This window comes from Apium graveolens, chromosome 11 (assembly GCF_009905375.1).
Source record: "Apium graveolens cultivar Ventura chromosome 11, ASM990537v1, whole genome shotgun sequence".
Taxonomy (NCBI): Eukaryota; Viridiplantae; Streptophyta; class Magnoliopsida; order Apiales; family Apiaceae; genus Apium; species Apium graveolens.
Window position 1 is genome coordinate 172,478,868 of NC_133657.1, and position 18,462 is coordinate 172,497,329.

The 18,462-nt window shown below is 35.1% G+C and overlaps 1 protein-coding gene across 1 annotated transcript; it reads left to right on the forward strand.

Annotated features, from left to right (window-relative positions):
- The first annotated feature begins 15,761 nt into the window (after positions 1–15,761).
- On the forward strand, positions 15,762–17,945 carry LOC141696139 (uncharacterized). The gene has a single exon (XM_074500325.1). The coding sequence runs from the start codon at positions 15,762–15,764 to the stop codon at positions 17,943–17,945; it is 2,184 nt and encodes a 727-aa protein (XP_074356426.1).
- The last annotated feature ends 517 nt before the right edge of the window (positions 17,946–18,462 follow it).

Genomic DNA, 18,462 nt, shown 5'->3' on the forward strand with positions numbered 1-18,462 from the left:
TGTTCGGATTTGGATTCTGACGATCTTTACATACACTTATATCCCATATAAAGTACTAATAAAATCTCAGAATATCAATAACAGAACCCCTACATAGTGTGGCATGAAAAGTTTTCTCATTCAGCAAAAACACTATTCATAAGGGTTTCAAAAATTTCTCAAAAATTGGGGTTATTACAGTTCTCATAATCTTGGATCAATATTTCCTTCCGAGAATCTTTTATATCAGTGGTTCCTTCATAGGTTACCACTAATTTGTTCCACATCTCTTGTGCCGACTTGCAATTATTTACTCTTTTGTATTCTTTTTCCGCAAGTACACTTGTGAGAACCATTTCCGCCTTGGTAGCTATATTCATTGTGGCTTCTTCCTCGAGATTGTATTCACTAACCTTCTTTTCGATGAGGATGTCATCGACAATTTTGGTAGGTATGCGAACACCGTCTTCGATAGCTCTTCGATAGCCATCCAAACTTTGACTCCTTGAGATCTTGCATAAATGCGAAATCTAGTTTTCCATGTTGCAAAGTTGGTGACATCGAACAGAGGAGGTCATGAGCTTGACAATCCTTCACCACAACCAACGAGATTAATATACGCCATTTGGACCACTTTTTGTTGTGCCTGTAAATCTACAAATCACTTAACAAACACGTTAAAAAGTACTGCTCTGATACCAATTGTTAGGTCCCGTATGAGGGCTATGTTAAGCTAGAAGGGGGGTTGAATAGCTTAATTACCAATTTAAAATTTATTATGGCGTTTTAAAATAATTTTATCCCTTTTTTAAAACTTTACCGAGTGGTTATGCAGTTTATATGTGCGTAAAATAAAGTGCAAGGAAAGAAAATACCATACGGCGATTTTATCCTTGTTCGCGATGGCGCAACTTCTAATAGATCCGCTCACCCCTACTCCAGTCCCCGAGCTCCTCTCCCGGACTCAGGATTTTCCCTGAATATAAACTCGCTCCTTTAGTAGGCGGAGAAGCCTTTACACCCTTACAAATATTTATCTTGGTGCGTAACACAAGGGTCACCACCTCAAAATAAATACAATTCCTACACAACTTATCTTAGACAATAACTCCCCGCTATCTCTTCAAAGTTGATGTAGATCCCTTGTGTGGACTTGGCTTCCTTAGCTTTCACTGGTCTAGGATCTTAGTATTTGGTCTTGGGTCTTTCCTCTTCTTCACGGTACAAATACGACTAACTCCCCACTAGTGCGTATGAGACTTGGGTCTTAGAACGAAGATCACCTCACGTCACCTCACCTCACTGCGAAACTAATAAGACAATCCACAAAACACAAAGTATAGAGAAAATATGTGTTGAACTAGTATGTTACGGTACTAGCCCAAAAGATAGTATAATATTCAAATAAGAATATTAATACTCTATATGTATACTTGACTTGAGATATAAAATGTTATGTCAAGTATACTTTTGATTACTCCGTCTCTATGGATTATTTGTTAATCGGAGTAATATAAGAAGTCCTTTATATGTATAATCAATATGGATTATGACTTCTTTGATCTTCAAGCTCAATACGTATACTTAACTCGGAATATATATTTATATGTCAAGTATACTTATGATTACTCCGTCTTTGTAAAATATATGTTTATCGGAGTAATAAGAAGTCTTGTATATATGTATAAGCACTATGGCTTATGACTTCTTTTGTATTCTTCTTCTTTCGATTATGTATTTATGGATCGAAGAATACTTTGGTTATAATCTCGGAATTGTACCTATCCTTTTAAGCTCTTAGGCTTATGGATTTAGTATACTTATGATTTGACGATTATGTGGTCAAAGTATACTTTTAACTTCAAGCAACTTTATAGGTTCTATGATTCTTAGCCAAGGTCCAAATAATAGAAGTGCAAGTAATTGGCTTTGAATTTGTGCTTTTGAAGTTTAGGTGGATGATTACGAAGTTTACTATTGATCGACTTATAACCCCCCGGAACACTGAAGATGCTAAAAGGGGTTATAAGTGATACCTTTCGTAATAATACTATATACACGAACTATGTGTTGACCAAGATCGAGATAAATGAAATGCAAAGTAATTGGTCAACTCGTGTGATTAAATCCACCTTTGAAGCTTAGACGGATGATTACGAAGTTTATATATATATCGAATAAAAACCCCACGGAACACTAAGGTGCTAGAAGGGGATTATACGGTATCTTTCGTAATTGGACTATATACATGAACTATACGTTGGCCAAGATCCAAATAATAGAAGTGTGAGTAATTGGCCAACTCGTGTAATTTAATCCGTCTCTTATATATGACAAAATTACGAAGATCACTATTGATCGATTTATAATCTCTCGGAACACTAGAGATGTTAGCGAGATTATAAAACGATACCTTTCATAATTATACTATATTCACGAAATATGTTGGTCAAGGTCGAGATAAATAAAATGCAAGTAATTGGCCAACTCGCGATGTCAAATATGAAATCTCACTCGTGAGGAGTTATTTAGAGATTTATGAAATCTCACTCGTGAGGAGTTATTTAGAGATTTATGAAATCTCACTCGTGAGGAGTTATTTAGAGATTTAAGTACTTGTATATTATAGATCTTCTTCGTTTAGAGCTTCGGTTTGAAGATCAAGTACTTATTCGAATTCCGAGTTCGAATTTTTGTTCTCTTTTCTTAGAGAACCTTCTTTATAGGAAATCTTGTATTAGAGCTTGAGATGAAGTAGAGAAATTAATTACAAATCTCAAAATAAAGAAAACCAAAGAAGAAGCTAAAAACTCACCACTTTTGGAAAATGGTCGTAAAAGTTCGCCGGAAAAGTTCGCCGGAAAAATTCGCCGGAGGTTCGGCCGGATTTTGGCACTATGGACGAACTTGGGAAGCCCTTCGGGAGGACGGAAATTGGTGGTGGATGTGCTCACTTGGTGGGAACAAGCTTGGTTGGGTGAAACTAAGCTTGGATATCAAAAACCTTAAGTATATGTGTATATATTTAAGAGAGAAAAGGTTTTTGAGAATAAGTGTGTGTATAGAATTTGAAAGAGATGAAGAGAGGCACTTCTTGAAAAATTCCCAGCAAGTATTTGGCTCTTTAGCTTGGTTAAAATGGGTTGGGTTGGGGGTTTATTTATAGAGGAAGTTGGGTGGAATGAATGGTTGAGATTTTAGAAGGAATGGATGGTGGATGGAGTGTATCACATGGATTGATGGCATGACAAGTAGGTTGTGTTTCTTTGAAAGTGGGAAGGAAGCACAAGCTAGTATTCATTCAAATCTCAGCTGATATATATATATATATATATATATATATATATATATATATATATATATATATATATATTAGATATATTTTCTTTTTCTTTTAATCATTCTTTAATTACTTTAATTAAGGATTAAGCACCATTAATTATGACCATCCCAAAAACTCTTAAATAAATATCATAAAAAATATGATAATTACCTAAATATTATAAAATGATGTCCTGCAAAGTTTGGTCAATAATGGTCAATGGTAGCTAGGTCAAACATGGTCAACTGTGGGACCAACTACCTCGAAATTCGTGTCCGGACAAAAATTCTCGAAACGCTACGAAATTTTTACCATGCATATAAAATACCATTTAAGTGATCCATTCCAAATTTCAAGTCATTCTAGTATGTGGAAGTATTTATTTAGATTTAAAGCGGTTCTGTTAGCCTTTACTTCCGAATATAAATACTATTGGTCTTGGCATGAAAGAGATGGATATTTTGACCAAAGTTTTGACTTGTATAGATACTTAAAATATATTTCCTAATATATAAAATGTATTTGAGTGGTGGGAAATATTTTTGAGTATTTTTGAATAACTTTCTCCAAGAAATGCTTATTTTACGAAACGGGAGAAAATTACTTTACGAACACACAGAATGGGTGTAAAAATGGATATTAATACTTAAACCATGAATATTAATAAACTTTCAATAAAAACTCATTTGAAGGATGTAAAATATATTTAGTAGCGACACTACAAGAAAAATGTCCATAGACATCGGTTTTTGGCCGATGTCTATGTTGTGTAGCAACCGATGTTGATGTCGGTGATGTCTATTCTAGACATCGGCCAAAACCCGATGTCTTTACTTGTTTAGACATCATTTCTTCCAAAATAACTGATGTCCATGCATTATTTTTTACAAAAAATGTTAGAAATAAATAATTTAATAATTAAATTATACCTATTACAACATATTAAATGTATAATGAGCTATGTTTTTTTCCACATAGACATCGAATATTTTCATTTATGTGATGTAAAATCAGATATTAAACATCGATTTCTTAAGTAAAGAGTGATGTCTATATTTGCACATAGACATCATGTTTACCCTAAACAAAGTGATGTCTATGTACCATTTAGACTTGAATTGTCAGTCTTTGACATCAGTTTTTTTTATCTAAAAGTGATGTACATTAACTGTTTTAACATCAGTTTTTCTTCTTTTACATTATTGATGTCTATTTTCCTTTTAGAAATAACATATAATACAAAATATACCACTAAATCAAATTTTAATTTGAAGTACAATTTAAACCCACAACAACTACTAAATCAAAATAATAAGTAGAAATGAACTAACTAAACACTTATATTAACCAACAATAATATCAAGTACCAAGTTTTCTTACATAACTAACCAAAACAAAACTAATAAGAAATACTTGTACAAGTAAACCAATGAAACCACTATTTATTTAGTGAACCATCACAACTGCCCTCCTCATATTGTAGGCTGTCCAAACGGCAAATATTGATACTTCACCTCAACAAAGCATAACTCAGGGACCGGGTATCTTCCATTTTTGTTATGCTCATTCAGCTCAGTTAATGCGGTCACCACTGCAGTGCAGACTTCATCACCCCACTCAATCTTTAAAATCTGTTAAAACCACGTGTCCATTTCTCTGGATCAGAATATTTTCAGGCTTCAATTTTTTGCATATTATACCTGAGTAGATTTTTAACAGCATATAGAGGAAACTTGTCAGGCATATTACAAAGTCACACTGGAGGGACAAAACCTCTCAAATGTCAACAAAGTCAATACAAACAAATAAGTTTATTTTCAACATTAAGCGCATTTCTCAATTAATAAAGGAACAAACCTGCAGGGTATTGAAGAGCAGCAGAAACGCGGCATATGGAGGGAATAGCAGATGGATCTCTAGCACCAGCCCTTGCAATCAACACAACAACATTTTTTTCGGTAACATCAACTGCTTATGAGCCTGTGGATCCACTAACACCCATGGACTCCAAGAATGCCTGATTAAATCTTAAAAGGTTTAGCTCTTGCTAAGAATCTAAAAATGTTCTGTATTACGAGAAGAACACTGATTCTGTGCCCAGTTAATATGTGACTGAAAAAGACCAGCACAGTGTCCTATAAAGAGCATGTTCGACACAAGATTTCATTTGCAATTGTTACTTTTAATACACAATAAAGACACAAGATAATTTATTATGTAATCCGTTCACCTGCGGGGTTAAAGGAAGCATGTATAAGCTGTTATCTCGACTTTGGTAGAAAGCTGAAACTTCTCTTTCAATAAGATCTTTAGTATCATTAGATATGTTCATCAACACAGTATATGCTGGAACGATGGTATCAGATGCATGCTCTCTTGCGGCCAATGGCTGCTGACTCCATAATATTGCAGCATCCTGCAATGAAACCAAAAATAAATATTCATTGCAAGAAGCAGCAAGCATATGAAAATTAAGGCTCATAAGAACATATGGTATATTTAAAAGAATAATAGTTAAATAAATGCTCAATATGCCCCCATAATAATTAGCAAGTATGTTCTGCCTTCTGCATTCTGTAGGACTGTTCAAAGGAGTGGACAAATGACCAACTATCCTGAAGTTTCACTAAGTTAATAATCCTTTACGTTCTTCTGTGATTTAATTATGTCTGGTTGATACTATAAACATAGGGAAAATTACAAGAAAGTTATTATACATAAACGATAAAAGGACTTAAAAGTATACCGTGATTGCAATAGGCTGTCCCACGGGTATATCCTTTGAACCTTCAGGTACCAATATCTTAGCTAGAAACCAGAAAAGGATTGACCGAGAGTCTAAAATAAAGTACCTCAACTATACAACTTGATGTTACTCATCTAAAGTGATGAAACAGAAAAATGATAAACTTTGGGAGGCTATTGACCAATAGTTACATAAAGCAAAGATCACAACAGAAATAAGTCATAGACACAAGAAAGATAAATCATGGTTTTATATATAGCAGACTGTTGTTTATTTCAGAAGAAAAAAATATAATTACCCCTCTTCAAGACACTCAAACTCCAGGGTAGCTTTGTCTGTCTCTATTTCGCAGATAACATCCCCCACTTCTAGCTGTCATATCAAATATATACAAGTGGGTACAGGAAAAGGCTAAAAAAATTAGCCCATCAATACTTAACTCCAAATTCTGGAAATGAATGGCAAGTTATGACACTTCAAGAAAAACAAATTTATGATCGAATGACACTGATGCAGCACAAATATCTTATAGAGCTAACCTTATCTCCTTCCTTCTTCTTCCATTTCGCCAAGTTACCTTAAGCCTGCAATGCAGTGTACGAAGAGCATATGTTATATTTCACTAAGAAACATGTTTAAAGTTTATATACCTAAGCAGCTAAACATCTTACCATTGTAGGGGACAAAGCTGGCATAACTATAATGTGGTTGATGACCTAGTCAACCACCTGTTTATAACTGGAGTAGATTTAGAACAATGATTTCTGGCATTTTAAATTACCCCTATGGAATCACTCATTGATTTCATTTCCCTTACTTGTGCTCCTAGAAGATTCATAAGGTCCTCAAAGTATCATACCTCTGCATGGACTCAAAAATGTCAGCTACAAATATTGTTACATGTTCAGTATCCATCAAGTATGGGAGTAGGTAACCTAAATCATTAAAGCACAAAGACAAAAAGATAAACTTATTCCGAAAATGCTAGCAGCAAAGAAAGGAAGCCTGGATTTGAATTAAATAAGTTACCTCCTGCTGGTTGACCAGTTGAAACTGGTGGGGTTTGATCCTGCCATCGGAAACAAGATGTTTTCATGATTAAGAATAGTAAAATTACTTATCTGAACTGTTGATGATAAAAACTGAGAGATATATTTAAAAATGGACTCTATAAGGTGTGTAAATGAAGAAGAAGAATACATGCCTTCATCTATCTCCTCCTTTGTAAGGCCCTTCTTCTCAGAGAGGAACGTCTGTACAGGACAGAAAATCCCTTAATTTTTAGATGTAAAAGAAATTTGACAGCATTCTCCACTTGATCGTCCTGAATTGGTTCTGAGTTCACAAACACAGATAGAACCTTGGTATCTTGATGGACCTTGTAAACTCCAAGACTGTTATTAACAAAGTAGCAATGCTTAGCACAATTTAACACAACTTAAATTACAAAAACAATAGCAGTATATTACTGAAGTATTAATACATCATTTTCCCATATTCCTGTCAATCATAAGAGTTTTTAGAACCGTAAAAAGTTATTTTAATGAATGCATGAGTATTTGGTAGATCGTAATTAGTAATTAGCACATAAAACTCATGAAAACGATAGCAGTATATTACTCAAGTATTAATACATCATTTTCCCATATTCCCGTCAATCATAAGAGTTTTTAGAACCGTAAAAAGTTATTTCAATGAATGCGTGAGTATTTGGTAGATCGTAATTAGTAATTAGCACATAAAACTCACGTAATTAGTATTTTTCAAGAAACTCATGAAAACGATATTCTGAGTTTCTTTTTTATCGTCTTCAAACTGTTGTGCTACTGAAGCATTTCTCTTGAGACATTTAGTGGTAAGGTATCAGAATCAACAAGTCCCTAACTAGAAAGAATCATATCAGCAAATCAATCAGTGGTCACATATTTCATATTGTGACTCGAACAGGTTACACTATTTCATGTACTCGGTCTTTCTTTAACAAAAGAAAACATACCTAAAGAGAACCCGTTCTTCGATGATTCTGTGAGTGCGGCGTCAACAATCTGTTTGAGACGTATCAGCTTAGACCCTCGCATGACAGCATTGCAAGTTATCAGTACCTTTGGTTTACAATCACTTATTCTTTGGGCAACAGATTCAGCAGAAAATCACTTATTCTGAAACCAATAAGCAACTATAATTAAATGGCTACGAATCCCATTTCACGAAATTACTTTCCTTTCTTCTACTCAAAAACAAGCCTAAAACACGGGGTTTGGGTCTTTTTATCACATTGAGATGCCGCCTTAGGAAGAGAAATCCAAAACAAGCAAAAATCCCGGGAAAACGCTAACTTGTCCGATTTGAGATCCCATCTACGAGCGGAAATGGACTTGCAGCCTAAAATCCCGCGAAACATGTACAAATTAGTGACAACAATTTGTTAACAAAAACATACAGGGAAATTCATACAATTAGATATCCAACACAGTTCCCCTTGACATAATTAGCTATATACCACTGATATAAAAAAATACTAGTAAACTATTAGTTATTTTTTTAAAAAAACATATATACTGGAATTAGCTACCAACATGCTCATTATCACAAGAAAGAATTGAATACCATGTAATCAGTAGACATGAAAGGATCGTTAACTTTACACAATTTACAAAAATTAAAAAAACAAACAAAAATACAAATGTACAACCAAAAACACCCAAATTACCTAAAGTTTTAAATCTTTTTCTCAGATTAGGTCCTGTATACAACAAGAAGAAAAGTATAAGCAACAAGTTTAGACACTAAATTAATAAAAAAAATAAGGGTTTCAAATTAGAAAAAACCCCAGTTTACAAAATTAGGGTTTTGAATTCAAAAATCCTCAACTTTGAAAACTGGTGTTCATGTAGAGAAGACCAGTTCGATTCAAGTAGATACAACACTTACCGCAGTAGATAGGTTAACTGAAAGAGGCTTAACGGAGAGATTGAGAGCGGAGAGAGGTTCAGAGAGAGAGAGAGGTTCCAGTGAGAGAGAGAGAGAGAGAGAGAGAGAGAGAGATTGTGATGGTGAGATGATGGCCGGAGTTCAGAGAGATTGTGAGGCGAGAGAGGTTCGATCGAGAGAGAGAGAGAGTTTCGAGAGAGAGAGAGGTTTGATTTTGTTGTGTCTGAAGATTGATTTGGGGGGAACCAAAATTTGGTTAAGGGGGGAGAATTTTGGGATTAGGGGGAATGTAGAACTAAAAACTAAATGAAAATTTCACTAACGGGGAAAAGAAAAGGTGGGCGCGAATTTATTTTTTTTGGTGAATTTTAGACATCGGTTTAATTAGAACCGATGTCTACAAAGAACAAAGACATCACAAAAATACAGGGTGATGTCAATACTTTTTTTAACATCAGTGGCAAAGTTAACTGATGTCTAATGTGTGATGTCTATTGACATTATTCTTGTAGTGCGAATAGTAAAATATTTTTGATTTAGCACGAGATCTCTAAAGAATATTTCTGATATATTCCTTATTTGAGCTTGTTGCCTTATTGATGTTGCAACTGTGATCTAAAAAATATCATATCTTGATATTTCTTATTTGATCAAATTGTCTTAGAGATATATTCCCTAAAATATAATTTTGATGTTTTTAGAATAATGGAATATCTCTTTTATAAATAGTCTTGAAAATAATTTAGCTGGTTTGACTATTTAACTTTGATCTGGATCAATTAAAATCATGTCCTAATGGAGAGGATCTAAGTGTACTTAAATTTTATGTTTAATCGTACAAATACCAAAATAAATAATATATCGAAGATATCCTTTCACCTTATATATTACTAATTCAATATAGTATACGTACTATAACAAACATAAATATATATTTTTTAGCCTTTTCGAATCATATATTTTTTTAATATAATAGTTAGAATTTTATTTTAATTATACTCCTTGATTTCTCTGCAACACCAAGACCATTCTAATTTCATATATTAATCTAACAGACTCTTATTTGAAAATATATTATTTTTAGCCGCATTGATTTGGTATAATTAATAGAATTATACTTTAATTATACTTCTTGATTTTTAAGTATCACTGAATTATATATTAATTATACTTTATGATTTCTAAATATCACCTAGGTATTCTTCTTTAATTTTTATATGACTTATAATATTATGTGTATTATTTTACCTTTTTTCTAATTCCAATTCTTATATTAATTTCAACTCGGTAATCCTATTTCTCATATGACTCAATAGTATATTTTAATGAAATAATAAAAATTTAAAATCATATTATAATTATAATATTTTTATTTATTATAATTAATAACATTTTTAGTAAGTGAAACACTCTTTTATGGTAATTTGATTTCACCTTTTTTTGGTTTCATCAACTTTTGGTTTCACCCCTTTTTGAATTTCATTATAACTCTAAATGTATAATCTTTATTCTTCTTTTATTTTATATGACTTAAAATATTATATGTATTATTTTACCCGTTTTTTAATTTTCAATTCTTATATTAATTTCAACCCAGTAAGAATATTTTCCATATGACTCAATATTAAAATTTAATAAAATAATAAAATTTTTGAAATCGTATAATAATTATAATTTTTTTCTTATAATCATAACACAAACATTGTACCTTTGTAATAAGCGAAATACTTTTTTTTAAATGGTCCCAAATTTGATATCACCTCATTTCTTTTCAACCTAGTTTCACTCGAATCATCATATTTCTTATACACCCTCTATATTATTTTATTTTTAATAACATAACTAAATTGTTTAAATCATATTGTAATTAATCCTATTTTTATTTCAGCTCGATTATCTTATTTCTGATATGACTCTATATAACTCTATAGTATTTTTAATGAAATAACAAAATTGTTGAAATTAAATTATTATAATCTTTTTTATTATAATTCTAATGCAAATAATGTATTTATCAAATGTATATTACAATTTTTTTACTTTTCTTAAAATAATTGTAAATAAAAAAAATAAAATTTACGATAAATTTAATTCTCGATTTGTTCTCACCTCTAGATTCATATATTTTGTACAGTTCTAAATTATTTTTCGATAAATTAATATGATTATTAGAATTATATTGTAATTGTAATATTTTTAATAATCAATTATTCTGTAATAAATAATATATTTACATAATAATGGTAATTTATAATGAAAAATGCACGTAATACCCCACTTTTAAAATCGGATGTCAAAAAATACATAATAGCGTTAAATAGTTGCCAGAAAATACATATTAGCGTTAAATAGTTGTTAAAATACCGGTCAACTTATATGTACTAATATTTTGTTTGAACTATACACGTGTTTCTTATACGTGATCATTGCAATTAAAGTTTTGAATTTGCTGAATACGAATGTTCAATATGCGTATCATATATTAAAAAAATTAAAAAAAATATGCAAGTTCGACATATTTATACTTAGATATAAAAACATATATTTTGGTGATATTTATTTAATACACATATTACCCCCACATATTCATTTAGTGGGTATTTTGACCAATCATTCCCTGCATAGTTTAAATTGGGTTGTTTAAGTAGAAATTATAAATTTTGACATAACATTTATATTATTATAATTTTTTAAAATTATTTAAATAAATTAATTCGGGCCCATGCTTCGTACGGTTACCGTCTAGTATATAATAACTGAGGGAGTAGGTGACTGAAAATTAGTTTCATAGTAGTTCTATATGATCACTATCATAATTTGCCAAAGGCCAATGTCTTAATTTGCGAAATGGGTGAGCTAGAAGTGAAATGGGCATAAAGCCCGAATGAGGGAAAAAAAGAATGAATGCCCCGATAGCAATTCCAAGAGTTTGGTCCAAATTTGGATCGAACCTCGGTTCAAATTTAGACCGAACCCCTCTCCAACTCCAACAGTTAGTCTAAATTTCGGTATAAATTTTAAAATATTTATTTAATTATTTTAAGGTCTTATAATAATAAATATATTATTTTTGTATGATGTAAAATATTATCTTTATATCTTATTATTATTATTATTAATTACTTGTTTTATTTTAAAATTATTAATAAATGAATAACAGAATTCTAATTAAACTTCAAATATATCTGAAGATGAAGGTCAAGGATCTCAAAACAACCTAAATAGTTACGGGCAATATTTTGACTATCTTGGATGAAGTCGATTTAATTTGTCGGACTAAATTAATAATTTAGTTCTTATCGCATTTTCATTTATGTTTTGTTTCAAATTAAGTTTTATGTGTTGTAATCTTTATTTTAATGTTTGAATGTATTCGTAATTTGAATTCAAGAAATGCAATGATATTTATTTAATTATGTTTAAATATTTTTTAATTTAAATTATTATTTAAATAAATAATAATAATAATAATAATATCCTAATATCGGTTAATTGCATTTATAAATACCAGAAATCAAAATTTTATGTAATAAACTAAAAGAAATACATTAAAAACTAATATTTTAATCTCGGTCCAAATTTGGACCGATGAATTTAGGCCGACACTATTCATCGGTCCAAATTTGGAACGAGATTTAGGCCACTGTTGGGTAAATTTGAACTGAATTTGAACCGAAATCGGTCCAAATTTGGACCTTTAGACCACTCTTGGAGTTGGTCTAACGAGCACTATGAGCCGAACGACGATTCACTTATTATGAAAGAAAAGAACTAATTACAAAATAATTTCCCTTCAAAATTTGATTTTCATAATTGTCAAATTTTAAGGAGAATGAAAAACGCCGCTCTTTTTTAAGCGTTATGTTATCCTTATTTACTTTTTTTTTTCCAACTTTAACAAAAATTACTGTGAGACTAAATTGGTTAATATCTTTTACATGTGAAACAAATTCATACACGTCAATATCAAGATATATATAGTCATTATAAATATTATGCGCAACATCGTTTACGTTACAAAATATTCTTTTTTTAGTGCTCAACTGAAATTTGAGAATTTCAAATCATGTTTGAATCTTATAACAACACATAGAAACTGAAAATGTAATATTATACTCAAAGATAATTTCTAAATTGTACAAGTATATGAGTTCATATGGACTGCTAGAAGCGCGCTCGCTCGACGCTCATATTAAAATAATACTACTAAAATACAAAGTTGAAACGCCTGATTTCAAAGATTACAATTTATAACAGGTTACCCAACTTATCAAATAAAAAACACAAATGCTAACGAATCTTTACATGTTCACACTTCTTCACCAAACTTTTAACTCCTTAAAATATGGTTGAAAGGATTTGGTCGACTTTCCCGAGCACCATATATCGGATGTTTTATAACGCCTTAAATTATGGTGAGTACACATGTAATGCATCCAGAAGGACGGGCAAATTTAGGCATATTTCTTGACAACCAAACCAGCTAAACAGGAGTCTCATTTAGTCGACATCCGACAAATTTCACCGGGGGAGTGCCCTCTGGGATAACATGACTCTCATGTACAAAAAGCTACCATAAACTTTGCGGAAAAGATAATATAAGTTTTCTCTTTGAAGGAAAAATACGTTAATAATGGAACGAACTCATCCATTTGTAGTAGGAAAAGAGTGATTCATAAGGAGCGATTCGAATTTGCATACTGCAAAAACTAACTAAACCCAAAGTACGTTAAGAACTTAAGATGAATACATATAATTGAAAAGGAAACGAAATACAAATTATAAATCTATGAAAGGTAAACTATCAACATCTCTAATCTATGAAAGGTAAATCTATAGATATGTGAAAGAGTATTTTCTTACTAATATAGAGAGCTAGATAGAAAGACCAAAAGGCTGTTTTTGATCATCAATCACCTGCACTAGTAGCACTACCCATAACATATGTATGGGATAATTTATTTGCTTGATGGTCATCAAACTTAACCGAAGAAGTGCTCTTTGGATTAACATAACTTTTCATTACACTAGGCGTCTCTGTAACATTACAGCTTGTATGCATAATAGCTCTAGAATACATCTTCGCCGCCTTTGTGCTTGAGGGTGGAGCTTTGTTCTCGTTGCCAGCATAGTCACTCTGTACTAGAGCTGATTTGCTTCTGGCACTATGCTTACGGCCAGATGAATCACTGCTAAGGCCTCCTGCCGAGCTCTCTATAATTATCTTCGTCTTCCCCATTTCGATTTTATGTTCAAGATGTAGTGCATTGTAGTATGTACTTATAGGAGGATGGTTCCTAAAGGCCTAACTTAAGCTGGGCCTATAACCAACAGTATTGTATTAGTCTTTTAATTTTATCATGCAGACATAACTTCAGATATTTTTAATGATATATTTGGTAAAAAAAGACAAATATATTTTATTCAACCTTTTTCCAGCTGTTTCCCTAATCTCCCATGCTGCTCTACGTTTGATGTTGAAAAGTTTTGTTCATTCTCCACTTTTGTGAGGGGTAGGTTCCCACTAGCGGTTTAGTAATCGGTTTATGGCTGTCCAAGCTGAGGTAATCGGTTTCTCCCCATTTTATGCTGTATGTTTGTTGAATTAATTATATGTTTGACTTCAAATATTTCTAATTTATAATTGTATTTTATTTTAAAAATTAATTTAATAATTATTGTTTAACATATATTTTATTTATATTTTGATATTAATTAAATATTTAATATAATTTACCAAACTGTTGGTTATAGGCCCAATAAGGCTCATTGAACGAAGGCCCACAAAGCGGTTGTGCTACTGGGCCGAATGACCTCCAGGCCCGCGTCGCCAAGGCCCATGGAAGCTCAGGCCGAGGCCTGCTACTCGCGGACCGTTGGACAATGCAAGGGACACAACGCCCCCTTTTTCACTCCCTCCTTAATGCTTGGTAACGGAAGAACATTCATGGCATGATTGGGTATAAAAACCCTTGTGAAGTAAGATAAAAGACATACACTCTCAACACTCTACTTCTCTTGTATTACTACCCTAATTTTACAGCCAGATTCTGATTCTCACACCGGAGGTGAATCGGGGGTCCAAACCCTCGCATTCTCTTCACTTTCAGGTACGGCCGAAGCCATCTTCAATCCAGCCGAAGCCTGTTCATACAACCGAAAGGATCTGGGCGTAACATTTGGCGCCGTTTGTGGGAATACGAGAGTTACAAGTTGAGAAAATGACAGAAATTCATGAGCATTCACCGCCACCTGGTTTCACCGACAAGGGACAACCATCCTCCCTAGTCGACGATGACGGGGTTATCACATTAACCCCTGAAGAAGAGGCCTTACTCCTAAAGATCCGGGCAGAGAAGGCCGCGGAAAAGGGTAAGTCCAAAGTTGATCAGATTGACAAGGAAGCGGAAGCGCGAGCCAAGAAAAGAGAAGCTGATGCCCTCCGACTCAAAGCCCTGCAACTGCAGAGGGAAGAAATTGAACTGCAAGAACAAGCCTTGAGAGAAGCGATGCGGGCCGAAGAGACCGGCGGAGCACATAAGGATAGAAGGGAACGAAGGGCGTATGACGAAGAAGATGAGTTTGACTCTGATTCGCATCCCCGAAGGAAGAGGGCTAAGCAACCCTACTCTTCCGATTCAGATGACGAGCCCGATGGATCCCGCCTCAGGCTCAATCGCTTAGAGAAGGCCCTCTTCGGTGATAGGAGGCCAGATCGAGAACCTGTTGTAACACAAGAGATTGAACTGTAACGACCATTGTGAAAAGAGATAATTCCCCAAGATGAGCGAGTTCAACGGGAAAGGGGACCCCGAGGACCATTGTGAAAAGTATGAACTCCTGATGGTTGGGATGGGCCACAACGATATAATGCTGTGCAAAATGTTCAACACTTATCTCAAAGGGTCTACCTCGATGTGGTACAAATCCCTGAAGCCTCGGTCAATCGGGTCTTACGAGCAGTTGAAGAGGAAATTTTTAAAGTACTATTCGCACCTGTGCCGAAAGGCGAAGGACACCGAAGCCTTGGTCCATTGTCGGCAGAGGGCGAATGAGGAGTTGGGGGATTATCTCGCTAGATTCAAGGAAGAAGCGGGAATGATCACCAATTTGGACAAAATCAAAGCTATGGGCTTCCTAACGGCGGGGCTAGACCCCTATAAAGGTAAAAAGCTTCGTTCATCTCTTTACGATTTCCCCCCAAAATCCCTAAATGATATATATGTGAGTGGCGAGAATATTCGCCGCAAGATGGAAAGTATTGGGGGATATAAAGACACAAGAAGGGACGACCGATCAAAGCGAACCGACAGAAATGAGGGCTCAAGATCAGGATCTGACCGAAGGGATAGCAGAAAGGAAGGAAGGAAGGAATCAGATCGAGGGGCCGAACGACGTCGAGATAGAGATTCGGCCGTGTTCACTCCTTTGAATGCGCCGATCTCCAAGATTCTTCATGAGATAAAGGGCAAGCCGAGATTTGTTTGCCCCGCCAAGATGAAGGTCCCGAACCACAAGAAAAACCCCGATAAGTACAGTGACTATCACAGGGACAAGGGGCATAACACAGATGAATGCTACCACCTCAAGAAGCTCATTGAGCGCATGATCAAAGACGGCGAGCTTAATCAGTTCGTCCGAGATCTGAGAGATAGATTGGGGCCGAAGGAAAACCCAGAGGAGGAAGTAGAGGCCGATGAGCCAGAACGAAGGGACAGGATAAGGGGCGAAGTAAAAACTATATATGGGGGGAGCATCCTGGATAAGGATAGCAAGACTGCAAAGAAGAGGTACGCCCGACAGGTGTACAATCTGTATCAGTTCGGGCAGGCAAAGCCCCACATGCCCATGACCTTCAGCACTGAAGACTATGAGGATGTCATTCGCCCGCACGAGGACCCTCTGATCATCAATCCTATCATCGGGAAAAATAAAATATGGAAGGTGATGATGGATACCGGCAGCTCAGCCAATATACTATTCCACAAAACCTACTGTAAGATGAACTTGGAGGGAGAGCAACTAGAGCCCTGCAACGAGGCCCCCCTCTATGCAATCGGAGGTCATCCAATTCAGTTCGAAGGAACGATTACTCTTCCGGTCCTCCTGGGCAAGTTGCCGTATACCGCCGAGAAGCTGGTGAAGTTCTACGTGGTTCGGATTGAAAGCCCGTACAATGCAATATTTGGCAGGCTCTTCTTATCAACTTTCGAAGCAGTGGAGTCCATACCTGACCTCAAACTCAAGTTCCCAACTGAAAAAGGGGTAGGAGAAATGAGGGGCGATCAGAAAACTGCCCGAATCATAATGCTCGAAGACCTTGAGAAGGATCAAGAATATGAAGGGCCGGATGGAACCGGAAAGAGAAAGCAGGCAGAATCCGAACCCAGCGGAAGTCGGGAAACATTGAACATTGAGTTGGAAAAATTTGGGGCTGATCTCTCGAGTCCTATCGCCGAACCCGCGGCAGAGACTGAAGAAGTGGAGTTGTACGCAGGCCATTCGGGAAAGATGGTACGGATAGGCAAAAATATGGGGCCAGACCTGAAGGTGAAGGTAATAGCTGTCATTCGGCAATACCATGATGTGTTCGCCTGGGGGTCCGAAGATATGCCCGGATTGGATCCCAAGACGGCAACGCACTGCTTGAATGTGCAGCCCGAGGCCAAGCCGGTAAAGCAAAAGAAGAGGACATTTGCAGTCGAACGACAGAAGGTAATAGAGGCTGAGGTGGAAAAACTTTTAGAGGCCAAATTTATCGAGGAGATCGAGTATCCTGACTGGCTAGCCAATGTGGTGGTCGTGAAGAAGTCGAACGGGAAATGGAGGATGTGCGTGGATTACACTGACCTCAATAAAGCATGTCCGAAGGATCACTACCCATTGCCTAACATCGACCAACTAATAGACGCAACCGCAGGATATGAGGTACTTAGTTTTTTGGATGCTTTTTCTGGTTATCATTAAATTGCTATGAATGATAGGGATGTGCCCAAGACAGTGTTCATAACTTCGAAGGGGACTTATGCTTATATTAAAATGCCCTTCGGACTGAAGAACGTTGGAGCCACATTCCAACGAATGGTGAACAAAGTCTTCAAGGAGCAGATTGGGAGGAACATGGAAGCATACGTGGATGATATGATAGTGAAGTCACTGTTCCAAGATCATGCCGAGGAATTAAAGGAATGCTTCGAAACTTTCCGAAAGAACAACATGAGGATCAATCCGAACAAATGTACCTTCAGAGTCTCTAGTGGAAAGTTTCTCGGGTACATGGTCAGCGCCCGGGGGATAGAGGCGAACCCGGAGAAGATCGAAGCGGTTATCAATATGGAACCTCCCAAATGCATTAGAGATATACAGAAATTGACGGGGCGACTCGCCGCCCTTCGGCGTTTCATTTCCCGGTCAGCCGAGAAAAGCACTTCCTTTCTTCGTCGTGCTCAAAGGGATCAAAGAATTTTGAGTGGGGGCCCGAATT